This window comes from Bos javanicus, chromosome 17 (genome assembly GCF_032452875.1).
Source record: "Bos javanicus breed banteng chromosome 17, ARS-OSU_banteng_1.0, whole genome shotgun sequence".
Lineage (NCBI taxonomy): Eukaryota > Metazoa > Chordata > Mammalia > Artiodactyla > Bovidae > Bos > Bos javanicus.
In genome coordinates this window covers 52,811,079-52,838,586 of record NC_083884.1, presented here as the reverse complement: position 1 = coordinate 52,838,586, position 27,508 = coordinate 52,811,079, and the positions used below count along the sequence as shown (strand labels likewise).

The 27,508-nt window shown below is 42.3% G+C and overlaps 1 protein-coding gene and 1 long non-coding RNA gene across 5 annotated transcripts in view; both read right to left on the bottom strand.

Moving 5' to 3' along the window:
• SBNO1 (strawberry notch homolog 1) overlaps nucleotides 1-17,348 on the bottom strand; it is a 57,436-nt gene extending 40,088 nt beyond the window's left edge. The window contains exons 1-5 of one of the 4 annotated variants that reach the window (XM_061384612.1): nucleotides 16,829-17,348; nucleotides 8,266-8,397; nucleotides 7,580-7,684; nucleotides 5,378-5,687; nucleotides 1,904-2,004 (exon numbers count right to left, since the gene is read on the bottom strand). In XM_061384612.1, the coding sequence (XP_061240596.1) occupies nucleotides 1,904-2,004; nucleotides 5,378-5,687; nucleotides 7,580-7,684; nucleotides 8,266-8,397 (648 nt within the window). In that variant the 5' untranslated portion in view covers nucleotides 16,829-17,348. Of the gene's footprint in view, nucleotides 1-1,903; nucleotides 2,005-5,377; nucleotides 5,691-7,579; nucleotides 7,685-8,265; nucleotides 8,398-16,828 lie in introns of all 4 variants that reach the window. The other 3 variants (XM_061384611.1, XM_061384613.1, XM_061384615.1) reach the window with 3 other exon arrangements.
• Nucleotides 17,349-23,182: 5,834 nt separating this feature from the next.
• On the bottom strand, nucleotides 23,183-27,349 carry LOC133228772 (uncharacterized). Its single transcript, XR_009730358.1, has 3 exons — nucleotides 26,924-27,349; nucleotides 26,408-26,495; nucleotides 23,183-25,351 (listed from the first exon to the last, which is right to left on the bottom strand). It is a non-coding gene; the product is annotated as an uncharacterized LOC133228772 (long non-coding RNA).
• Nucleotides 27,350-27,508: the final 159 nt, after the last annotated feature.

Sequence of the window (27,508 nt, the reverse complement as noted above, 5' to 3'; positions counted from 1 at the left end):
TAGAACTTTTGACATGTTATGGGTAACATGGGCTGGACTAGAAACTTGAACACTAAAATCTTTAAGAAAAATATATTCTTATTTTCAAAAAATCAACTTTCAAGTAAGCTGTTGGCACACAATCACTAAGTAAACTGATACTGCCAGGACTTATTCTCCTGGTCCCCGTTCAAAACCTCAGGCACAAGTTGCTCTGCTGTCCCTCCAAGTCCAAATTCCATTCCCAGTCTTACCAATCCTCTGGTATCGTTATATACAGTCACCTCTTATTTTCTTATTTTTTTTCTTTCCCCTTACCGTTTCCAATCACCTCTGAAATTCCCCAAGTTTAGTTCCTTGTTACTTCCTTTCTGGATTACCTGACAACCACCTAACCTGTTTCTTCCTCCCAATCCATCCTGAGTCACTAACCAGTCCCTCTACTTCCATCCAGTCGCCCTCACTGGGGCTGCTCCAAGTCCCAAGTCTAACAAACTCAAGACCTTCCACAGAGCCCCCAATCAACCATTCCAATTTCTTCCTGCAAGCCAAGTATCCTAAGCACATAGCTACCACCTTCTTTATGCCTATTGATGCTGTAGCTCCCTTCCTAATATGCCCTCTCAGATTCTCCATACTCAACACCCCAACTCCATGACACCTCCTCCATAAACTGAACTCCTACCAGGCCACCTGAGTCTCATTTTCCTCCAGACTCATAATCCTTATTGCGAGCATCACAACACACCTCTTGCTGTACCTTCTATTACTACTTAAACCACGTGGTGTTAAATTATGTTTATTAAAAGGGGGAACCAGAAACCACCTCACAGAGGCAGGGTTAAACACTGTGCAATTATTAAATACAGGTATAGAATCAATTTTTTGCCTTTTCATACAAAGGTCTGTCTAGACAAGGCTATAGTTTTTCCAGTAGTCATGTATGGACGTGAGAGTTGGACTATAAAGAAAGCTGAGTGCCGAAGAATTGATGCTTTTGAACTGTAGTGTTGGAGAAGACTCCTCAGAGTCCCTTGGACTGCAAGGAGATCCAACCAGTCCATCCTAAAGGAAATCAGTCATCAATATTCATTGGAATGACTGATGTTGAAGCTGAAACTCCAATACTTTGGCCACCTGATGCGAAGAGCTGACTCATCTGAAAAGACCCTGATGCTGGGAAAGATTGAAGGCGGGAGGAGAAGGGGACAACAGAGGATGAGATGGTTGGATGGCATCACCGACTCAATGGGCATGAGTTTGAGTAAACTCTGGGAGTTGGTGATGGACAGGGAGGCCTGGCGTGCTGCAGTCCACGGGGTCGCAAAGAGTTGCACACGACTGAGGACTGAGCTGATAGTATCAATTTACCTGAAGCATATAGCACTTTCAAAATGTAATAAAAAAAAAAAGTTATTATATAGGGTGGGAGGTTGAGGGAGGTTCAAGAGAGAGGGGAAGATACATGTACCTATGGCTGAGTCATGTTGATGTACGGCAGAAACCAACACAACATTGTAAAGCAATTATCCTACAATTAAAAATAAATTTTAAAAAAGTTATCATGTAATTGCTTACAATTAAACCATTATATATCTGACAGTTCATAACTAGCTATATAATAAGGCTCAATCCTAAAATGACTATAACTATGAAATACTTTTGGTTAGCCCCACACTGTCTTTTTTACTTATCAGACAAGATTTACAATAAAAAAGGTGTTAGTATTTTATGTAATACTCTATCAAATATGCAAGTTACAATCACCTTGTTTAGAACACATTAGTTTATTCCAGTGAGGTTTAATGCTTAGTTTATGTGGCTAAGACACTCTCCTTCACCTAAAAAAATACACTTAGCCAAGGGTAGAGCCAAGTATATTTTCATACCACACAAAAACAGAGATACAGTTTTTGAAACTCACCATGGTTGGGGAAAAACTCCTCATTTTCATGTCATTTATCCATATTCTTGCTACTTCTTTATTAGAAGACTCTTTCTTTACTGTGCCATTGCTTACATCAGCTGATGAGGAGAGACAACTTACATTTTAGAACAAGACATTGTTCAAACAAACGTTTTTCCTACAGTTTAAAAAAAAATTCAGTAAAGTTCACCCACTTCACAAACCAAAGAATACAAATCTGCTTATTTCCAATTAAGCGTTAGGATAAAAATATTCAAAGCTACATGTCATTATGCAGATAAGAATTGAAAACAAAAAGAAATGTGTGTACAGGAAATTTGAAAACTATTTATTAAAAAGACACCTCAACCAGAACACTATTTGGCAGTTTATTTCAAAACAATTACCAAAGGCTAGCATTATTCTGAGACACTTCACTTAGTTCATTAAAAAAAAAAAAAAAACCCAACACCTGGTGTTATCACAGAGACAGTCAATCTCACTTGATTTGGAGGTAATTATTAACTTTCAGACAAAATAATTATTTCTTTTAATTAGGGAGAAAAACATTTTAAAAAATCAAGGAACTCTGGTCTTCCTTCCCTCAGAATAAAGATCCAAACAAAGAACCTGGGCTTCTTAGTGGTTTACACACTTTTTTTAAACATTAAAAACAGAACCTCTCAATCAAAGCAGAACTGCTTGACTGAGAAACCCAGAACCCCTGTAACGAGCCTCCAGCCATCCCTGAAGCATTCCCAGTACTGGTATTCTTGAGATCAGTGTGGAAATCGCATCAGGAGAATGCATCAGCATCTTGTTTATGTACTCTATCAAAAGATGGGAAGTACTTTGGTGGCCTGTCACTTTGGACTACACAATGACTAGGATTAAAGCGTTAGAAAGATAAAGAAGCTGGTACAGAAATAATAAATTTAAGCTTGGGGACACAGATTTGTTTCACATCAAAGAGCCAGTGAACAGTTTCATAGAAAGGACTGGAGCTCAACTGAGAGACCAGAATCCAAAGAGAAACCCAAAGGGCTAAGGACTGCAAAAGGGGCAATATCCACACAGATAGAAGAGAACAGGCACGGAATTCCCTGGTGGTCCTGTGGTTAGGACTCCATGCTTTCACTGCTTAGGGCCTGGGTTCAGTCCCTGGCCATGGAACTAGGATCCCACAAGCCAGACAGGGCAGCCAAAAACAAAAGACAAGAGAGACAGAGAACATGCAAAACCTTGCTCTTTGTTATTTCATTGTTTATCTTTCTTCCCTTTCAATAAAAAAATGACCCTCTCCTACAACACAGAAGTTAGTTTATCTTCAGCATTCATTTATCATGTTTCTTTTTCGTCCCTCCTCCAGTATGACAATTTCTCAGGCTTCCACACAAGGATGGCCTTGACTTGCAGTCATCTGTCTTTTAAAAACTGTTACATTGGATGTAGATGTTATTGTACTAGATATTACTTGGTCAACTTCAAATCTACCCTGTTTTGCTCTCTAAACTCTTTCCTCACAATGACACAGCAGTAGTCTTTCTCCTCATTAAACCCAGACTTTAATGAAAACCAGCTTCCACTAACTGCTGACCAGCCCTAAGTCTCCCAAGAGCCATTTCAGATCAGATGCATGGTCCTGCTCTCCATGACAAAGGTTGGAAATCAGTCCTAAGATAGTTAAAACGATTTCTCAATGAGCATCAAGTTGCCAGGCTCCAGTTAGTTCAAGACAGTAACCTTGAGAGTAAAACTACAGCCATAAAGCACAACAGTATGGACTCAAACGGAAAGGTTAGATTATCTGATATTTTTTTTATTACATTTGTCACTGGAGACAATGTTAGTTCTGCATCACTCTACAAACACTCCTTGCCCATTCCTTCAGAATGCCCCAGCCCTCTACTTCATAAATGCAAGGACATTAGAACTTCCAAGCAATCAATTCTGCTGCAAAATTACATACAGTCTGCATCAGATGTTAAAACGTTATCTCCCACAGCTGGAAATAAAGCAGTTGTGTGGAAGGAGGAACTCTCTACTCAGTATCTATAACCTCATTCCAAGGGCCGAATGGAATGTTACATATTAGTATACATCACCAGGCAGGCAGGCAAATACTATTTAACTCAATAGAAAAAGGAAAGAAAGACTATCCTTCTCAAGAGTTCACATTTTGAGAATTCCTTAGCAGTCCAGTGGTAGAACTCCATGCTTTCACTGCCAAGGGCACAGGTTTGATCCCTGGTCAGGGAGTTAAGATCCAGCAAGCCACCCAATTCAGCCAAAAATAAACAAACAAATTATCTCTTAAATAACTGAGGAATAAATAAGCCACTCTATAAAGAAAAACTAACTGTAAAATTTACATTCTTTACACACAAATGAATTTCTAAAAAAAGTGATCAAACCACTGTTGAGCTTTTTCTCTTTAGATCTAAACCTACACTTAAAATATTAGATTACCTAGTGGTAATTGAACAATTCTTGTGAATATACTAAAATCCACTGACTTGTACCCCTTTAGAAGGTACAATGGTATGTGAATTACCTCAATAAAGCTATTATTTAAAAAGCATTATGAGTGCTCACTTAGAAGAAAATATAGTGAATTAGTTTACAATAAAAGTTTATTTTAAAAAAAATTTACTAAAAACACAACTACCAACAAGCAATGAAGCTAATGACAGGTAAGATCATAAAACTGTAGGAATTAGAGCAAAGCATCAGCCCGTTACCTTAAGCATGGTCCAAAGACGACCAGTAACAGCAACTCTAAAAAGTTCGTTAGAAACGCAGAATCTTGGGCCCCACCCCAGACCTATTGAATCTGATTCTGTTTTTTAACAAGACTCCCATGTAAAGACTTCCCTGGTAGTCCAGTGGTTAAGAATCAGGCTGCCAATGCAGGGGACATGGGTTAGATTCCTGGTCTGGGCAGATTCCACATGCCATGGGCAACCAAGCCCATGCACCACAGCTACTGAGCCCATACCCTAGAGTCTGAGAGCCACACTACTGAAGCCCAAGCACCCTAGAGTGTGTGCTCCACAACAAGAGAAGTGACTCCAATGAGAAGCCTAAGCACAGCAGCTAGAGAGGAGTCCCTGCTCGTCACTACCAGAGAAAGCCAATAAGTAACAAAGACGACTCAGAGCAGCCAAAATAAATAATTTTTTTTAAGTAAAAAGATCCCCAGGTGACTCACAGGTATAAAGTTTGAGAAGCAATGATTTAAAGGACTGAGAAATATGTCAGCCAGCTATTCACAATATACAAAACTTGAGATCTCATGGTGTTAATGTAGCTTCTCAATTCCACACATTATCTCAAAGCTTAAAGCTTTTAAATGTTTGCTCCCTTGAAGGAGAGTCATGCAGACGTCATCTTTCATGCTCAGTTCTTTCAAGACCTAAGTACACCCCTGAAAACACACTGACATATCTTAACAAAGGCAGCAAGTTGACACTACTGAAAACAAAGACTTACTAGCTGCTGTTGCAACTGGCTGAGCAATATTAGCAGGTGGCTTCAGTTTCATGAGTTCATTCAGACTATTATTTTTTAGCAGGTCCTTCAGTTGAACTTGGTCTTTTGAAGGTGCGGAAGTCATGGCATTTCGTACTGCTGGTGCTGAGACTGAAGGGCGTGTGTTTGCAGTAGTCTGAATGAACTTCGTTAAAGTGATGGTTTGCCTATTCGTGGTTACAGGTGGTGTCTTAGTCATTACAATTGTAGATCCCAAGGTTGGAAGCTGATTTATTTGATTCAGCACAAATGTTGTAGTAGATGGAGGCTGCTGCTAGAAAAGAAAACCATATACATCACACCTGTGAAAAATTCTTTACTCTCTATTGCTATTGCTAAGTCACTTCAGTCATGTCCGACTCTGTGTGACCCCATAGACGGCAGCCCACCAGGCTCCCCCGTCCCTGGGATTCTCCAGGCAAGAACACTGGAGTGGGTTGCCATTTCCTTCTCCAATGCATGAAAGCGAAAAGTGAAAGGGAAATCGCTCAGTCATGTCCAACCCTCAGCGACCCCATGGACTGCAGCCTTCCAGGCTCCTCCATCCATCCATCTTACCAGGCAAGAGTACTGGAGTGGGGTGCCATTGCCTTCTCCGCTTCACTCTCTAGTGCAACTCATATCCATAAACAGAGGAGGCCATTTAAAAATCTAAAACTGACTTAAGAATCTTAGCTAACCACTGGCACTTCATTTCTAATAATCATTAGCTATAAACTACCTAGTTAAAGGGCTTCCCTGGTGGCTCAGTGGTAAAGAATCCACCAGCCAATACAGGAGGTGCTGGTTTCATCTCTGGGTTGGGAAGATCCCCTGAAGAATGAAATGGCAACCCACTCCAGTATTCCTGCTTGGGAAATCCCATGGAGAGGAGTCTGAAGGGCTACAGTCCACGCGGTGGCAAAGAGTCGGACATGACCTAGCAACTAAACTACAGCCAAGTTAAAATACACCACTTTAAGGTAAAGAAGGTATAGCAGTAATCCTGAGGGCAGCAAGCATAAAATGAGAGTATCCTAAGTAAGCTGTGATGTACAGCAACCCTACATAACACAAGGACTAGGAACATAATTTCTAATCCCAGCACCGCTTCAACTAATAAGATAACCCTAGGCAAATCACTGAGGATCATTTTTCATGTCTAACATTCTATGATTCCTATAGAGTGTTTTTTGTCTACTGCACAGACTATACTGATGTTTAATTTACTAAGATAAAGCCACCAAGCAGAGTTTTAAGTTCCTATGACATATGAAAAATCCACCCAGGTAAATTACAAATATTAGTGATAATATGGATTCTTCCTTTGAGTCTAAGACAAAGCTATATAGCATTTTATCTTTTTTAGTTGGGAATGGGAGTTAGGAACTGGACAAAAATTTTTTAAAAAGTCAAGATCTGAGGATAACAGTATGTCTATGACTTCTACAACTAAAGTACAACTAAGATATTTTTATAAATTTAAATCTATTTCTACTTTCTGCCCTCTTCAAAGTATCTGTTATTTCTCCATGGCTTTTCTAACAAGAATCTTCTAGATTACAATTTATCAATTTTAAATGTAACTTTCAATAATACTTTATCACAAAGTCATCAAATTTTAACCTAACAGTTTATCTAATAATTTATACCACTAGGGCTCTTAAATAAGTAATTTCTATGTTTAGGGAGTTCCCTGATGCCCTGGTGGTTAGGATTCCAGGCTTTCATTGCCAGGGCCAGGGTTCAATTCTTGATAGGGGAAGCTGAGACCCCATAAGGCACAGCTGCCAACAACAAAACTGCTATGTTTAAAGCAAGATGAGGAACTCTACATTTAAAGCATAGTAATTATTATATGTGCCAATGGACCAAACTGATTAAAATGAAAAATGTAATGGGATAATGTGTAGTTCATCTTTACTTCATGAATTCTTGATCATTTTCAATAAATAAACTAAAAAAATGTTTTTTTCCTATCTTTTGATCAACATAACAGAAGAGTGAAAGAAATGTTTTATAAAATTCAGTTCAGTCCTCAGTCGTGAAAGTAGGTGAGAGTAAAATATTGGGAAAGCAGCAAAAAGCAGAACTAGTAAAATAAACTATTTTATAATAAAGGTTATTTTATGACTATAATCCTAAACTATTTTCATAGCAATGCCAAATCTAAATAATTCTTACCCTAACATTTAAAAGTGCTGGAGTAGGTACCGTCTCTGGTTCTTGTTTAACAGGAACTGCTGCTTCAGTCTCCAAACCTAGTTCTAATGCACTAAGTGGCACTGACTGGAGAGAAAACATCAGAGAAAGAAACAAAGAATGATGGCAGTGAATTCTGTTTCAAGAACAAGAGATGTATTTATTTCATTAAAATTAAAAAAAAAAAAAATTCAAGCTTTGCATTCAAATGGAATGTAAAACCACTGATACCAGGTACAAAATAACAATATTTATAAGCATAATATCTTCATTAAACTACACTAACACCAGAATCTTATTTTTGCTTTCAGAGAATGTGTATCGTAAAACCTACACAAAAAATGAAAAATGTGTGAAATCTCAGAAGAATGTTCCTATAAAGTACAAAGACAAGTATTGAGATTAGTGGTCCTCCCATAATAACTCTAAGCAATTCATCTCTTGCTTTTATATCACCATATATCAAAGCAGAAAACATCTTGATTTGCACTACAAGTTATTTTCCACCTTGTGAATGAACACTAACACTCAACATAAAAATAATGTTCACATGCATATTTAAAATTAACTTATTAATACCTATTTCTATAACAGAAAATAAAACTAAGAAAAAATTCATTTTTTTTTTTTTAAATTCATTTTTTACAGATGCTTTGGAAAACTCTTACCTGCTGTATGGGAGGGGTAGGTGTTGGAGTTGCAAGCCCCGCATCTCCACCATCAATATCAAAGAGGTCATTTGGACTAATTCCACTCTCGCTCAAAGCAGCAAGCAGTAAATCTTGCCCTGGTTCCACCATCTTTAGAACAAAATATTAAATATTAACATAAAAAACTTAGGATGACAACTAACACTCTTCTAAATATAAACCAGTATTTTCTACCAAATCCATTTATTCAGTATTTATGAAAAATCTTCTACATAGCAGGCAAAAACAGATGAAAATAGTCTCTTATCCAAAGAAATTCACATTAAGATGGAAAGGACAAGGGACTTCCCTGGTGGTCCAGTGGCTAAGACTCTGCGCTCCCAGTGCAAGGGGCCCAGGTTCAATCCCTAGTCAGGGAACTAGATTCCACATACCACAATGAAGAGTTCACAACCAAATAAAATATTTTTTAAAAAGAAAGAAAAGCCACACTATGTAATTCAAAAATAAAGTGGATGATTAAAAAAGGTGGAATGGACAAAGAAGTATGTAAATCACAGCAAGAGTCTATGTCTACAAAATGCTGTGGGAACAGAGAAGGAAATGGTGAATTAACCTGGAGAGAGAGGTTACAAAGATGACAATGCAAGCAAGTCCCAGGTAAGAAATTGCCAGGCAGACGAGGATCTTCTGGATAGTGCATTCAAACTCATGGCAGCACAAAGATACTGGCACTCCAGAAAAGATGGCTACAGTAATTCACCATGTTCACCGTGGGTATGGAAGCTCAGAACAGAAATATGAGGTTCGCAAAGGTGATGGAGAGAGACAGGAGATTATCACTACAGCCTGTTCACTATGCGCTGGAGCACATTTAATCTTAAGGGCAACAGCAGTTACTAAAGGGTTTTCAGATAGAGAATCGCATGATGTAGTCAGATCTGTGGCTTAGAAAAATTACTCCATAGCGGTGTGGAAGCAAACTGAGAATGGGTAGAGTAAGACCAAAGCAGGGAGACATCTTAGGAAACTGCTACAGCAGACCAGGAAAAAGATAATACGGTGTTAAGAGCAGAGTACAGAGATAAAGAAGCGGGAATGGATTCCAGGATATTTACGAAGGAGAATCCGTAAGTTTAAATAAAAGCTCAAAATGAAAGAGGAAACATGAAATACACATAGAGTATAAAAGTTGGTAAAGGATTAGAATTAAGCCATGAGAAAATGGGCTGGGGGGGAGGTTGAGCCCAGGAGACCTAAAGATACATGGAGTTCGGTGGAGGGGGGGTGGGGGGATGCCTATTTCGAGTAGGCAGACACATTTTCAGTTGAAGTTTCCCAAGCCAGATCAAAGTATTCTACCACTAAGATGGATTTTTATCTATTTTGTAAGGAAAAATAAAGTTTAACAGAGCTTTCTCAATTTTAACTTTTCTCATTAATTTATCTAAAATAACCAATTTATACATACAAACATACTTATGGGCAATCTGACTGCTTGGTTTTTCTCAGAGAACTAATTTCATGCTACATAAATAATATTCTAATTTCAGTTAGTCCACTTGTTTTCAGACTTTGCAATAGAATTAAATGTTTCATTATGTCCTACCAAACAAAAAAAAAACGTTGTTAGCCAAGAATACCACGACTTCCCAACATACAAGAACTACTCTTCTAGATGAAATCAGGACATTTTAACAGAGAAATTCTCTACTAGATAAATCTATGTCATCTGTACATCATTTAGAAAGATGTTCTAAAGGAAGTATGAATGAGTTTCAGGTGGAAACCACAGACATTGAGAAACAAACTAAGGGGAGACCTGCTGTTTAAAAAAGAAAAGAGCCCAAAGAAGATCTCCCCAAAATTTTTCAGAGAAATGAAGTCTAAGGAAGAAAGCATTTTGAGCAGACAGGAGGAAGGGAACTGACAGTGATTAAGTGTCTTTTGAGCTTCCCTGAAAGTTCAGTTGGTAAAGAATCAGACTGCAATGCAGGAGGCCCCAGTTCAATTCCTGGGTTGGGAAGATCTGCTGGAGAAGAATACTGAAGCCCACTCCAGTATTCTTGGGCTTCCCTGGTGGCTCAGCTGGTAAAGAATCAACCTGCAATGTGGGAGATCTGGGTTTGATCCCTGGGTTGGGAAGCTACCTTGGATAAAGTAAATGCTACCCCTCCAGTATTGTGGCCTGGAAAATTCTATGGACTGTATAGTCCATGGGGTTGCAGAGAGTAGGACACAACTGAGCGACTTTCACTATTTTTCACAAGCCTTGCGGCGTACTTAGCTCTTCATGTACGTCACTAGTCCATGACAACCCTTAGCAAGATAGGTACTACAATCCTAGACATGAAACTAAGGCTCAAAAAGTTTAAATTACCCACCCAAGGCCACACCTAGATCTAGACTTCTCTAACTCCCAAAGTCATGCCATCTCTTTCCAATCAGTAGATAAAGAAGTCAATGTTGGTGTGGAGTTTTAATACTTAACTTCAGAATAAATGCCTGTCTGAACTGTAATGGGGAGTGTTGATATTACACAGCAAGATGGAAATAGTATGAAAGAACCAGATGCCAGAGGAGACAAGGAGAAATATCCCAACATGGATTTAATATAAAATTGACAAACTACTCCAATAAGGAAGTAATAAATAATAGTTGACCATACTTTACAAATTACTATTCTAGTACATAGTACATATGTACCAAGAGTGCTAAATTAATGCTTAAAAAAATACATTTTCAATTATAAAATACTTCACTAGGACCAATGACCTAATTATACTCAAAAGTACACAAATATCATTAATTTATTTCAACAAAAAATCATTTAAGTGTTACTGAATTCATGAGCTTTTTGAAATATATTTTCCGAACAACTACAATTAAAAGTACAAAAATATTACAGAGGAGAGGAATCTGGGGAAGAAACTTGTTGGCATTCATACAAGAGATAACAGCAACACTTGTAAGTAACATTATCAGTGATCTCTTCAAAGTTCATAGGAATCACAATTTGAGACCCTCTGATCTGAGGAGTGACCAAGCGGTGACAATACTGTAAGAGACATTGTCTTTCACAAACTATTAGTGAAAAAGATTTTAATTTTATACCCATCTTATATACAAATAACACCTAGAGCCTTTCTCTCAAGCCAATTGGGCAAAAATTTCCTATTTGTACTTTTTTTTTGCAATGAGAAGCAGGGAAGGGGATATAGAGAAAACATCTATGCCAGTGTGTAACTTTATTAAGCAAAAACCCTTAATATTTAATCATATTCCTATTCTGAAACTATTACAGACTTACAGAATTTCAGTGCTCAAGCTAACAGAGCCCCTAAAAGGTTATATTATGCAACCTTCTCCACATTTTACAAACAAGTAAGATATATTCCTGAGAGGGAAAACAACATTCTCATTTTGAAAGTATATAATGTAAACGCAAATACCATTATGTGCAAAAGAACTGTCACAGTGTCTACAAAGATTTCACAGACCTCTGGTGACATTTAATATGTAGTAGCAACCTAACAACGGAGAAGGCAATGGCAACCCACTCCAGTACTCTTGCCTGGAAAATCCCATGGACGGAGGAGCCTGGTAGGCTGTAGTCCCTGGGGTTGCTAAGAGTCGGACACGACTGAGCGACTTCACTTTCACTTTTCACTTTCACGCATTGGAGGAGGAAATGGCAACCCACTCCAGTGTTCTTGCCTGGAGAATCCCAGGGATGGGGGAGCCTGGTGGGCTTCCGTCTATGGGGTCGCACAGAGTCGGACATGACTGTAGTGACTTAGCAGCAGCAACCTAACAAATACTTTGGCCACCTGATGCGAAGAACTGACTCATTTGAAAAGACCCTGATGCTGGGAAAGATTGAAGGCGGGAGGAGGAGATGACAGAGGATGAGATGGCTGGATGGCATCACAGACTCAATGGACATGAGTCTGAGTAAACTCTGGGAGTTGGTGATGGACAAGGAGGCCTGGCGTGCTGCAGTCCATGGGGTCGCAGAGAGTCGGACATGACTGAGCGACTGAACTGAACCTAACAAACCTAAAAGTTACTAACCATAGAGTGATTCTATTTCAAACAATGAACAAAAAGGTTCTATTTTATCATAAATACTTTCAAAAATATCACCTGTTCAAACAGTACATCTATCAAAATATCAATGATAAATAACAAATAATAAATAAAACAGTAGTAAAGAGAAACTAAGAAATATCCTTGGCAGGAAAAGAATCCTGAGAAACAACAGCCAATCAGAAGAATGAAAGGATACAGTTCCCACCGAGAATACCAACACTGAAACCTATCAACAAAGACAAGGTTCCTCTTGTTGAGACCAAAGCAGATCCTTCACAGCTCTGGAAAGACACAAGGGATGTATCTGCAGTGGCAGCAGCACACCACAGAGGTTGAAGTGGGAGTCAAACAGAACACATGGCTTAGCATACTACCAGTAGTATGAGAAAGTCAAGTAACAACGACTCAGTTTCCTCATCTTCACATGGGAATAAAATGAGAACCTATTTTATAGGATTGCTGTGTTGATTAAATGTTATGCTGCTGCTGCTGCTAAGTCGCTTCAGTTGTGTCCGACTCTGTGCGACCCCATAGACAGCAGCCCACCAGGCCCAGCAGTCCCTGGGATTCTCCAGGCAAGAACACTGGAGTGGGTTGCCATTTTCTCCTCCAATAATTAAATGTTATACTACTTGGGATAAATATTAGCTGCTGCTAAGTCGCTTCAGTGGTGTCCGACTCTGTGCGACCCCACAGACAGCAGCCCACCAGGCTCCCCCATCCCTGACATTCTCTAGGCAAGAACACTGGAGTGGGTTGCAATTCTAGCTATTAACTATCATACTGATAAACATTACTTCAAAGTTCAAAAAATGTTTTTCTTCAAATTGCTGATGCAACACCTTATTTCCAGAATATAAACTTTACCTGTTCGCATTTTAATAATTAACTTCCATATTAGCTCTATAAAATACCAGCTCTTTTTTACTCAGGTCATACTTTCAATTTGTCCAGTTAACCAGCGTATCTAGAGGAAAGTGGCAGACATCTTCAGATGTGTACACACAGTATCATTTTTAAGAAGTATCTTTAAAAAAAATTTTCTTAGGGAGGGGCCATACGTATACTTGTGGCTGATTCATGTTGCTATATGGCAGTGTGTTTGTCGCTCAGTTGTGTCTCTTATGACTCCACGGATATATGGCAAAGGCCAACATAATACTGTAAAGCAATTATCCTCAAAAAAAAAAAAAAAATCTTTGCCTGAAAAGGATTTTTCTCATTATTTAGTAGTGCTAAGCACATCTGATTTTTGACCCAACTTTTGTTTTTACCCAGCCCGGATATCTGATGACTGACATTTAGCTTAAGAATCTGAAGGATAATGATCCACTTTGAATTTAACTGGTAAGTCCATCAACAATTATTCATTAAGTGTCTACCGGGCACTGGTTCCTTAAGACTATTAGGTAGAAGGGAATGTAGATATAAACAAGTTTGCTGAAGAAAATTTTCTTTACCTAAAAAGGTATAATCTGTGTTTTTTAACACCTACTTCCCCAAGCAGCAATTGCTCATTGACATGCCCCTCCCCTCACTCTGACTGCAAAATCTATAGAAAGAATGGAATCACAAAGGAATGTGCAGATTATATACAAGTTCCAAAAATGTTTTGAAAAAGCACCATGAGAAAGAACAGGGGAGGAGGGTGAAACTACGTTCTTAATCACAACATGAAAATCAGATGGCTAGTCTTCCCAACATTCACTGGATGGTTGGACTTTTTTTCTCTTAACTCTCAAAATAATCCATAAGTAAAAATTACCTGTTATCCCCTTGTTGGAGATGAGATACTGAGGCTTAGAGAGATGAACCGTAACAAGTTAACAACAAAGCAAGCTTGGAGCAGAGTTACAAACCTAGGAGGGCTGATACCACACCTCCCAGATCCTGTGCTTTGAATCCCATACCAGTATGTTTCAAACTGCTAGTCACAACACAACGAGTTGTCAAATAATTTACGTTATGACCGATATTTTTTAAATGTTTCAAATACAGACTATTCAAATATGTTAGATACAGAACATAGTGCAGCACACAGTAAAAAGTAAACGTTGTTATATAAAACTCAGTTCTACACATGTATTAATGTGCTAGAGTTCACAATATAAAACACATTTCTTACTATGGAATACAGTAAAAAGGTTTGAAAATCACTGCTCTGTGCTACATACTGTCTGCTAAGAAGTAAATAACCAAATTAATTTGATGGGTTTTGTACCATATATATATTTTTTGTTCATAAGAGAGTTCCTGCTCTTCAAGAGCCTATCCTTTCCATCTACAGAAAATTTCAGTGGTATCCCAAGGCTGTCCTTAATACTCAGTTCAGCCACATCAAAGTGGATCTGTCAATTAGCATAAAAAAAGACAAGAGCAAAAACTTAAGGATTACATCATTTTGGTTACTAATTGGGTATTTAACGGAAAACAATTCCTCTCAGAAAGTATCTTTCTTTACTCCAATGTTCAAAAACCCGCAGAGCCTCAAGTTACCTGAAAAGTCAGGTAACTTGTGAAGACCAGCCCTCAGACCTGCCTGCTTTCTTACTTCACAGGCAGGTCAGCAAATCTCAAATCAAAGCTCAATTTAGAGACTAAGAAAGGCCAAAATGTTATCTGTACCTAAAGTCTTCGCGGGTTGGGGGGTGGGGGTGGGGAGCGGCACGAGGACGACTTTAAAAATCTGTGGTAAAAAAAAAAAAAAAAATGGTAATCTCAGTAACGCCCTTAAAACCTGTAAAACTGCCTGAAACATAAAAGCACTCAATGGACGAATGACTGGATGAATGAATTTATCAACTATAAGTCACTCACTAAACCTCCCTTTTTAACACTTATCCAGCAACTGAAGTAAAATTTACTTAAATTTCTGAAGAACTGTAAGGAATAAATTTAGACTGGAAATAGACTGGGAGATAAAAAGCAGAAGCCAGAGGAAAACAGTAAAGATGTCTTCTCTGGTAAGTTAAACACTGGAAACAACTTCTTTAAACATGAAAATAAAATGTCCCCTTGCTTGCAAAACTAATGTCCTACCAGCAGTAAATTCTACATTTTACCCTAGAAATTCTGTACAGACTATCTTTTGTGCAGTGATGAAGGCTTTCCCCATTGCTTACAAAAATCAGTTCTGACTGCCGTAAATAACCGGGAAAATATGGGATCCCTTCGCACTGTTAGCTGGTTTAAGTGACTGAAACTGTTAGGAGGAATAGCGATAGAGAGCAACTAAGGATTTGACAGCTTTCTGGGCCCTCCTTGGCCGACACTTTAGAACCCCATTCCGTCTCTAATTCTGGTTACATTGAGAATATGAAATATTTAACTCAACATAAATTGCTAATAATCAACTTCAAAGGTCAAAGGGGACCCAGCTTTTAACCTTCTCTCATCAACACGTGTTCAGTACAAACTTCCGGGTGCAGTTACAATTGGCTGCGCAATTCAATGGATAAAAACGTTGCTTTCTTTGACTCTCATTTTCTCTCCCGTTCTTTTCCCACGTTTCTCAACCAGCGACTCCCCAAAACAAAAGCCTCCCACAGTAAACCGAGCACGCACATAAAAAAGAGCTTCTCCGTGCGAGGATCAAGTTAGTGGTCCGCAAACATTAACCAAACAGAAGCACAAAGCCGGGGTGGAAAGGGGAGGAGCTGGATGCCAGGGTCAGAAAAGAAACAATCACAAGGGTTCAGGAACATCCAAATCTCCTCAGCGGTTAAACCGACTTCAAACCACTACTGGGAAACCACCAGCATACACTGGTTTGGGGAACTTTAGATGCTCGTTACGCCAAACACTCTCAAAGTAAGCAAATCCCCAACCGACTTGCCCCTCCACAGATGCCTGCTTAGCGTCTAGGAGGCGGGCGAGCCAGCTTGGGGCAAAATTAACCTCATCACTGGGTGAAGCGTGAAGGTGGCCCCACGTGTCCCACGTACCGTCCCCACCACCCCGACAGCGAGGTGACCAGCAAATTGTAGGTGCGGTGTCCCGTCGCTCCCCGCACTCTCGCCCTGAACCGGAGCAATGCCTGGGTACGAGGACTTTTGAAGGACTGCGGAGCTCACTTTTCTGCGGGTCCCGGGACCTCACAGACCCTGGTCTAGCCGCGGAACCAAAGGGGGCGACCCAAGCAGAGCCGGAGCCGGCGTCCGCAGACGCTGACTCCTCGCTTAAACGAGGTGTCTCCAACCCCAGACAGCGCGCCCTCGGGGCCCGAGAGCCCCACGCGCGGCGACCGCAGGGCCCGGCGCTGACGGGCGGAGGAAGCGAGCGCGGCGGGGCCGCCGCCGGGACCGTGCCCCCGAAGACCCCGGGGCGCGCAGCGGAGGGGGCGGCGAGGGAGGCCCCAAGCCAGGGTGAGGTGGCGGCCTCCCCCCCCCGCCCGAGCCCGGCCCCGCACGGCCCCCCGAAGAGGGTGGGAGTGGGAGGCTGTCCGGGAGAAGGAGTGTGGAGGCAGAAAACGGATAAGGGGTGGACTTACTTTCCCCGCCGGATCCGACACCGGAACAGATTCTCTCAGGTGACGACAGCTTGAAGAACCAGAGGCGACGGGAGCGGAGGCGGCGGTGGCGGCGGCAGCAGCGGCGTCCGGCTCTGCCTACCTCCCCGCCGCCATCTTGACGCCCCTCCCCCAACCCCCCCGCCCCACGGGGAGGGGGTGGGGCGACGGATGAGGCGCCGCGCGCACGCAGCGCGCGCCGCGCGACCCACGTGACTTCCTCCCTCCCCCCAACACCCTACTCCCTAGCAGTCCTCTCCGCCCCGCCTCCGTCCTAGGTGAAGGAAGATGATTTCCACCCCCCCATGACTGCCCCCTGCCTTCGCCGCCAAGCACGAACTCCGTCGCTCCCGCCGACCGGGTACCAGTGGTTGGATCCAAGGGAATTCCGGAACCCAAACGGTCCATTACCGCGGCTCCCGGGTGGGCGAGGGGTGAGGGGGTCGGGTTTCCGAGAAGGGGGAGGGGGGGAAGGCGAAGGCCGCCTAGGAGAGTCACGTGTCTACTGCTTCCGCCGGGGCTCGAAAGACGTCGCGAGAGTTCCGTTCCTCTGCCTTTTCGCCCCCGCGGGCTGTCGGGAAGAAGGTCGGTGCTTTGACTTGCCACGAGGAGGTCAGCTGGTGGGCCGGGCGCATGCGTGCCACACCTGCTTTCAAAGTCGCTAGGAGGGGCCTGAAGCTGTTTTCAAACGTTTTTGGTGTGTGGCTTTGGCCCAGGAGGTTATCTAATAGTGTCTCTGTCACTTTGAAACGCTTGTTACCTTAATGAATTCTAGAAAAAAATATTCGCCTACTTATTGCTTCTTAGGCTTGCTCAAAGCACTTTATTTAATGTGAAACCGCAAGTAACTGGAGCCCCTCGGCTGTTCTATTACCATAATCAAATCCTAAGGAGTGAGAGCGCGGTTAGCCCCTCTCTTTTTCTCGCGCACACCCACTAACCGGAACAAACTGTTGCTCTCAATTAATGATTGCTGCAGGTCTGTTGCTACCTCCTCTCTCTTCCTTATTTTTGTATTCTCCGTTATGATTATTGTTACTGGTACTACTACTAAATGACCTGACCCAGAATAAACAAATTAACTTGGTAACCCTTTTGTAAAGTCATCCTGAGAATGCTGTTTGAACCCGTTGCTTAGGTAATGGGCACGCTGGGTGATTCTTGCCCCCTACCGGTGGCGCGTCGAACTCGCCTTGTGCTCCAAGCAAATTTAGTGGTTTGGTTAACTTCGAGGTAAAAGCGTGAGCTCTTCTAGAGACAGTATGGGGCTAGGGGAGAGGGGGAAAAAAATTACGGCAAGAATAGAGTCTTCCAACGTAGTGTCTATATACATAAATATGTATTGTTCAGTCGCTCAGTCGTGTCCCACTCTTTGCAACCCCGTGGACACAGACCAGGCTTCCCTGTCCATCACCAACTCCCGGAGCTTGCTCAAACTCATGTCCATCCCATCAGTGATGCCATCCAACCATCTCGTCCTCTGTCGTCCCCTTCTCCTCCTTCCTTCAATCTTTCCCAGCATCAGGGTCTTTTCTAATGAGTCAGTTTGTCACATCATGTGCCCAAAGTATTGGAGTATTGCAGCTTGAGCATCAGTCCTTCAATGAATAGTCAGGACTCATTTCCTTTAGAATGGACTAGTTTGATCTCCTTGCAGTCCAAGGGATGCTCAAGAGTCTTCTCAAACACCACAGTTCAAAAGCATCAATTCCTTTGTATTATATATGTGTACATATAAATATTTTAAAGTATGTTAGTGGCTCAGTCGTGTCAGACTCTTTGCGACCCCCATGGACTGTAGCCTGCGAGGCTCCTCTGTTCATGAAATTCTCCAGGCAAGAATACTGGAGTGGGTAGTCGGTCCCTTCTTCAGGAGACCTTCCCCACCCAGGGATTGAACGCAGGTCTCCTGCATTGCAGGCAGATTCTTTACTGTCTGAGCCACCAGGGAAGTCCAGGCATTTTAAATTGAAGGTTAATTACTTTGCTGATCACTTCTGTTATTTCATTTACTGCATACACACACCTATAAAGATATCAATAATAAAAACAGTTCCATAAGAACAATGCCTTGGAGGAACTTTCCTGGCAGTCCAGTGGTTAAGACTGTGCCCTTCCAATGCAGGGCTCAGGTTAGACCCCTCATGGGGGGAACTAAGATCCCACTTGCCCCAGAGCAAGAGGCCGAAAAAAAAAAAACCATTGGAAAGCAAAGTCATTCATCTGTCTTGTTCACTACTTTCCAGTAGACTAGTTTATGATCTAGTACAGTTGACAGCAAACAAGCAATTGTCATATTATGAAAGAATGCAGTAAAGAAATCTAAGAGAATGTAGTTAATGCATCACTGTCTTTGAAATTTGGTTGGAGCAATTCAGTTTCCAAGTGGCCCCCAAACTCTAGCTGTACACTGGGACTAGACGCACCTTTTTGGTACTTTCTGAGCATCTAAGCCAGATTCTAGGGACTTCCCTAGCAGTCCAGCAGTTAAGACGCAGTGCTTCCAGTGCATGGGGCGAGGGTTCAATCACTGATTGGGGAACTAAGATATCTCATGTTGTGTGGCTCGGGCAAAAAACAACACCCAGATCCTTGCTGCCATCTCTGCACCATCTCTTTATCCTGAACCAAAGTAAAAGATGGAGTTTCGGGGCATATTTATACAACTGCACATATGCACAGAAATGTTATGCACAAAGTTATTCATGGCAGTAGCAATTTGCAGAAGCAAAAGATGGGAAACAACCTTAATGTCTTTGAAGAAAAGATGAACTGACTATACTATGGTACTTTCCTACAGTGAAACAGTTGTTAACAAGAAGGAAGCACTTCTGTCTATGAGAATACATAATATATTTTGATTGAATGTACACTCGGGGCATCTCAGAATGACAACACAAGTAGTGGTTGTATCAGGGGATAGAAACTGAGATACTGAGGGTCAGAGGCAGAAGGAAAACTTACTGGAAACATCCAGAATAGAGATACTGCTGGAAGCAGATAATTCAGAAAAATTCCCTATTTAGTCATGGTGTTGACTCCGACTCCCCTGTGGCTATTTATATTTACACTGTACTTCTCATTTCATTCAAAAAATATTTATTGAGTCATATGTTAGAGGTATTGTGTTAGGGACACAAGTTTAAGAAAAACAAATCAAGGGGAGGGAGAGTCGGGGATGGTCCCCTTACAGAGTAGTAGGCATTAATCCACAAAGCAAAAAATGTCAACTTGTAACTGTGACAATGCAACATAAAAGCTAACAGAACCTATTAGAGTAATTTGATCTCATCAGGGAAATCAAAGAAGGCTTCCTTGAGAGAGTGATAACCTCCATAAGATTTGAAAAGTAGGTGTTAACTCCTGGAAGTGAACAGGGAACTTCAAGAAGAGGAAACATGTTTCTGTAACAAATGTTCTGTGTAACAGACAGGAGCAAAGCTGAGACAACAGACAGTAACAAAGCAAGTGAACCAGTTATTAAGACATGGCTTTTCTGAACGTTCCTGGTGGTCCAGCGGCTAAGACTCCATATTCCCAATGCAGGGGGCCTGGGTTCAATCTTTGGCCAGGGAACTAAATCCCACATGCCACAACTAAGAGTTTTCATGCCGTAAGTAAAGGTCCTGCATGCTGCCAACGAAGATCCTGAGTGTCTCAACTAAGACCTGGTGCAGTCAAATTCATTAAAAAAAAAAAAAAAACTTTCTCAGCTCCAAACTCAAGCATCTGTGCTCTCCTTTGTGATTCACTGCAAAACTACACTGCTGCTTTGCCAGCTGTTTCAGCGTTACATTCTGCAAGCCTAGAGGGAGGCTGCTAGGCTGGAGGAGGAAAAAGTTTCCTGTGAACTTCATTGCAGCAACACCTCTTCACCCTGGCACATGCCTTTCCTTCCTACAGCAAGAGCTGTATCCATTTTGCAGTTTTTCCCCACACTTTACTGGTAGAGCTGGCCTCATCACACCAAACTCTCCTTCCAGACAGGAGGACCAGTGAGAGCATCCACAAGGTCACTCTCTAAGCTCAGAGACACCAGCTGAGCAGAACCCCCTCCTGGGAGTTTGGGTATCAGCAACATGGGGCCCCTCCTTTATTTTTTAACTTTCTTTCAACCTTTACTTTTTTATTTTTTACAATTTTTTGACAATTTTGAAATTACCAGGAAGACCACTTGGTTTTTATTTTATATTTATTTTTATTTATTTGGCCATACTGGGTCTTAGTTGCAGCATGTGGGATCTAGTTACCAGACCAGGGATCTGACCTGGGCCCTTGGCAGTGAGAATCCTAACCACTGGATCACCAGGGAATTCTAGGGAGAATTTCTGCTTGCATTTTCACCCTATGCATTTAATGTATTTACAATGAATGCCCTGCTATTCATTTTTATAAACTTTCCCTTAAAAACACCATATTTAAATTATTAACTTAAAAGGATAACTATGGGATACAAAGGGTTATGGGTTGAACTGTGTCCTCCCCGAATTCATATGTTGGAGACCTGACATAAACCTCAGAATGTGACCTTATTTGGAGATAGGGTCTTTACAGATCTAATCAAGTTAAAATGAGATCCTTGAGGTGGGCGCTACTCTGACATGACTGTGTCCTTATAAAGGGAATTTGGAGATAGACATGCAGAAGAGGAGAACAGCATGTGAAAATGAAGCCAGAGGTCGGGGTGATGCTTCAACAAGTCAAGAAAGCCAGCCTGCCGCCAGGAGTTAGGAGAAAAACATGGAAGAGAATCTTCCAAACAGTTCCTCAGCAGGAACCAACCCTGCCAGGACCTTGGTTTTGGACTTCCAGCCTCTAGAACCATGAGGTGATACATTTTTGTTACTCAAGTTGCTTAGCTTGTAGGGCTTTGTTAACAACAGTCCAAGCAAACTAATGCAACTATTAAGAACAAGTCTCACAGGAATTCCCTGGGTCTAGAGGAGAAGGCAGTGGCACCCCACTCCAGTACTCTTGCCTGGAAAATCCCAAGGACAGAGGAGCCTGGTAGGCTGCAGTCCATGGGGTCGCTAAGAGTCGGACACGACTGAGCGACTTCACTTTCACTTTTCACTTTCAAGCATCGGAGAAGGAAAAGGCAACCCACTCCAGTGTTCTTGCCTGGAGAATCCCAGGGACAGGGGAGACTGGTGGGCTACCGTCTATGGGGTCGCACAGAGTCAGACACGACTAAAGCGACTTAGCAGCAGTGGTTAAGAATTTGCCTTCCAATGTAAGGGGTAGGGGTTCGATCCCTGGTCAGTGTGGGAACTGAGATTCCCACATGCCAAGGAGCTACTAGAGAAAACCTGGGTACTGCAAATAAGACCCAATGTGGCCAAATATATATATATATATATTTTTAAAGATTAATATGTTTACTGAAAAAAAAAAAGCCCACACAAAAAAATGTGAGAAAAATCCCATTCTAAATTGAACAGCCTGAGCTGTGCTGCTAAACCATCTCTAAACTGACTTTCAAAACAAACAAAAAACTACCCTTGCTCATCAATGCATACATTTTCCATGTGCTTTTTCAATAAAATTATGATTTTTAAAACTGTAATGAATTCCCAATCAATTGAACAACTAGCTTGTAATACCTTTTCTTAAAGACAGAAGTGGCAGTGGGGAAGGGGGGACCGGGAGAAGGGGAGGGCAGTGGGCAGGGGGGCAGACTTTCCTGGCTGTCCAGTGGTTAAGACTCTGCACTTCCACTTTAGGAGGTGCTGGTTCAATCCCTGGTTGAAGAACTAAGATTGCACATGGCATGCAGCAGTGGCAAAAAAATTTTTTTAATAATTTAAAAAGAGATACAGGGAGAAAAAATAGACCTGTTTATTTACAACAGATTAAAAAAAAAGGCTCATCAAACATAAAAGTCATTCGCTATTTTTCATCCTATGCCAAATTTTTCACAGCATTGGCTATTTCTTATCCTATGCCAGATTTTGGGCTTCCCAGGTGGCCTAGTGGTAAAGAATCAGCCTGCCAATGCAGGAGACACAGGAGGCTCAGGTTCAATCCCTGGGTGGGGAAGATCCCCTGGAGGAGGAAGTGGCAACCCACTCCAGTATTCTTGCCTGGAGAATCCCATGGCCTGTAGCCTGCCTGGCTCCTCACAGAGGGGTTGGACATGACTGAGCACTGAGCACACACTTGCCACATTCTATACTCTTGATACCATTTTTGTGTTCATTCAAGTTTGGTCTCCCTTCTAGAGAACCAAAGAAAAGAAAGAGAAGAAAGTGTTAATAACTCCAAATTACAACAACTCATTAAGATGCAATTTTGCAACTTTATTTAGAAGTTAATTGCTAAATTTCTACATCCCCATGCATTTTATTTTTGTCATTTAATTCTTTATTTTTGGCTGCACTGTAGCTTGCAGGATCTTAATTCCCCAACCAGGGACTGAACCTGCACTCTTCGCAGTGTAAGTGTGGAGTCCTAACCATTGGACCTCCAAGAAATTCCCCTCTCTCATTGAATTCTGTCAATAAACCTATGAGGTAGGGAGAGTATTGTTTTACTCTTATTTGCTTGAGTTCCAAGTATATATGTACTAAATATATATAGTACATATTAACATATATGTGTATATTTACATATGGGGAATTTTATACATCTGTGCACATCCATCCATATTACACATATATACACACACATATAATGGGAAAATGTATGTATATTATATATTTTGTTGTTCAGTTGCTAAGTCATGTCCAACTGTTTGCAACCCCATGAACTGCAGCATGCCAGGCTTCCCTGTCCTTCACTATCTCCTGGAGTTGGCTCAAATTCACGTCCATTGATTCAGTTATGCTATCCAACCATCTCATTCTCTGTCACTGCCGTCTCCTACTGCCCTTGGTCTTTCCCAGCACTCACAGATGAAGGGGGTTAGTAGGTTTCAGTAGCCATGATTGTGGAACACACAACCCTATTTGGTAGAACCTTATAAGAACTCATGCCAATGAAAAAGTGTTTAGGACTTCTCTGGTGGTCCAGTGGTTGAGAATCTGCCCACCAATGCAGGGGACACGGGTTGGATCCCTGATCTGGGAAGATTCCATGTGCTGAGGGGCAACTAAGCCTGAGTCACAACTACTGAGCCTGGGAGTCTAGAGCCAGTGCTCTGCAAGAAGAGAAGCCCCCACAATGAGAAGCCTCTGCTCACTGCAATTAGAGAAAGTCTGTACACAGCAACAAAGACCCAGTGCAACCAAAAAATAAATAAATGAATAAATAAATTTTTAAAAGTATTTAACAACAGCAAAAGCCTGGAGCAAATATTCATGTAAAATAACAGTAGAGTAAGGAAAATCATCTCTGCTGCTGCTGCGTCACTTCAGTCGTGTCCGACTCTGTGTGACCCCATAGACGGCAGCCCACCAGGCTCCCCCATCCCTGGGATTCTCCAGGCAAGAACACTGGAGTGGGTTGCCATTTCCTTCTCCAATGCGTGAAAGTGAAAAGTGAAAGTAAAGTCGCTCAGTCGTGTCCTACTCTTCGAGACCCCATGGACTGCAGCCTACCAGGCTCCTCCGTCCCTGGGATTCTCCAGGCAAGAGTACTGGAGTGGGGTGCCGTTGCCTTCTCCGAAAATCATCTCAGCACTGGAGTGATTACACCCACATGGTATGGCCCTCTTAGGAAAATGGAGATCATTAAATAGACATTCCTAAAGCATGTCACGTTACTTCAAGATTCCAGGTCTCAGTGCAGATTACTGTCACTTAAGTAGCTATCTGCAGTCCTTCTGTTTGCGTAACTGTTTGCAAAATTACTCTTTAGATTCACAAATCTATCCATCTACCCTTGGCTTAAAATCATGTAGTGGAGACTTCCCTGGTGGTCCAGTAGCTAAGAATCTGCCTTGCAATGCAGAGGACGCAGGTTCACATCCCCGACAGGGAACTAAGATCCCACGTGCTGCAGAGCAACTAAGCCCAAGAGCCACAACTTGAGAGTCAGTTCATAGCAACAAAAGATCCCTCATGATGCAACGAAAATCCTGTGTGCAGAAACTAAGCCTCAGCATAGCCAAATAAATACTAAACAAACAGAAAATCATGCAGTAGTTTCTTATCAGACTTGCAATAAAAATCTCAGTCCTTATTAATGGCTTTTGGGTCCATCAGGGTCTGGTCAGGAAAACAGAATTTAAAATAGGCAATTCATTAAACAGGTGGCAGAGGATTGAACAAGCAAAAAGGGAACATTGAAGTAATTTAATCATAACAGCAGGAAGCAGTTCCTACTTCTAGGGCCGGAGAACAAAGAGAGCAGTTGGGGTTAGCAGAGCAAGAAGAATCAGAAGAGGATTCCTGGAGGGCTGGTTCTTATGCCTCTGGGAAAGGGGCACCATGATGTTGGTGCTGGTCCTTCAAGAGCCTCCCCTTGGCAGGGGAGGGGCCCTGCCAAGCTGGGGCTCAGAACTCTGAAAAGGGGCTGTTGCTGGCACTTCTGAGGTAGCGCACTGAGGCTATTTCTGGAACGAACCTGGAGAGTGAACCAAATGCCCTGTCAGAAGCAAAATGTCATTACTTACCATGATAGGAATAGCAAGTAAAAGGGCATGCACGAGTGAGTCCCTCCCCCTGCCTTCCAGTCTCCTCTCCTATCGACAGAACCTAAAACTAGCTGACAAAGGTGCAATACAGTTTGCAGGATGGATACTGCTGGGCAGGGTAGAGAAGAGTGCATCTGCAGCTGAGAGACCAGCACAGCCTTCAGTGGCCTATTCGATCTAGCCCCTACCTACTTTCCCAGCCTGATCCCCTCCATTCTCCCCAAAAGTGAAAGTCGCTCAGTTGTGTCTGGCTCTTTGCAACCTCAAGGACTACAGTCCATGGAATTCTCCAGGCCAGAATACTAGAGTGGGTAGCCTTTCCCTTCTCCAGAGGATCTTCCTGATCCAGCAATTGAACCGGGGTCTCCTATACTGCAGGTGGATTCTTCACCAACTGAGCTATCAGGGAAGCCCCATCCATTCTCCCCATGATATACTCAGTTCCAACCACATTGGGTTTCTTTTTCTTTCCTAAAACAACCAAAGCTAATCCCCAATTCTGGGGATTTGCTTTCACCATTTCTTCTACCTGCGAGTACCTTCTCCCTTGGGGTTTACTTATTCAGGGTACAACCTAAAGTCACGAACTCAAAGAGGATTTCTCAACTTCACCAATCTATAGAAGCAGCCATCTCCCCACACACGCTCTGTAAAATTCCCTATTTTCATTTTACCCACAGCATTAATCACTATTCAGTATTATCTTTAAATTTGTTTAAATTTTTTTTGGCTGCTCCCCATGGCATTTGGGATCTTAGTTCCCTGACCACGGATCAAACCTGTGCCCCTTGCATTGGAAGTGAAAATCTAAACCACTGGATTGCCAGAGAAGCCCCTTAATACTACCTTTAAAAAGTGGTTTCTTATTTCTTTCCTAAAAAATTTAGGCATCTGTCTTATTTGCCACTGCGTCTTTGGGGAATCGGACAGAGCCAATAAACAGCTCAATAAATGTTGAATTAATGCATTTTAGTGAAAGTAAAAACCTCTGTATATCTATGGAACCTGGAAGGAATCTGGCAGATCACAGATGACTCCATCATTTGACAGCTGGATAAGCTGAGGACCAGAGAGCTGAAATGATATACCAAAAAGCACAGTGAGTGACAAGTGTTGCTTCCTACTTTCCCCAGTGCTTTCACATATATCACCTTGTTTTGCTCTTCTGCTTTCCTGGTGCAAATGATAGGGTCCTTGGGCAATGGTGGGGATTCCAAAATCATCTCGGGAACCAAAGAGAGAGAATGGACCTCTGCTCCTATCTCCAGGAAGGATCCCCAGCGAAGAGCTGTAACTGAACACCTCATCTGTGTTCAAAGCAAAGAATACCTAGGATACCTGTGCTTCTCAGGGACTTAACCGACCGAGGCTTCTCTGGGTGGGGAAAGGCGCAGGCTTGTTTCCCTGGGGTGAGGGAAGCCCTCTAGTGGACTAGGACTCAAAAGACTGATCCAGGACCCAGAAATAAACTGTTCCGTGACGTTGGGCAGCAAGTGAGTTACCTGTTCCTTCTGATCCTCTGTTTCCCCATCTGTAAAACAGTTGGGGTATGTTGGGCTAGGATCGCCCTGGTTCGGGGAGACTTATTCAAGTCAGTTTAAGAACTCTGCCCGCGGGTTTTGTATACTGGAAGAACAGACTCCATAAACCTTGCAACGTAGGAATGAATGGATTAAACTGCTGAAAAGGTAAAGGTGGTTCGGATGTTAAACTGCTGGGGGCTAAGCTTCCCATAAGGGGGGGTCGAGGGGTCAAAGGTCGGGTTCCGGTCAAACCCGAGAAAAACCGGAAGTCCCCTGTGGTTCTACACCGAGCCGGGGCCGCCAGCCGCGTGACTAAATCTCCCCGGGGCGGAGCTTCAGCACCGCCAGAGGGAGGAGTTTGGAGCCCCCCAATGGCAGGGCAGCTCCCCTTCCAGCACAGCCAATCAACGCGGAGAGACGGTAAAATTTAAACCCCCTCCCTCCTCCTCCGCTGAGACCTGTCCCGAAAGCGTTTGTAGAAAGTGCGGACGCTCGCCCCGCCCCCGCTGAGGAGGCGGGGAAAAGGGCGGGCTTTCCCTCCAGAGTTTGCCTATCACGGCGGGC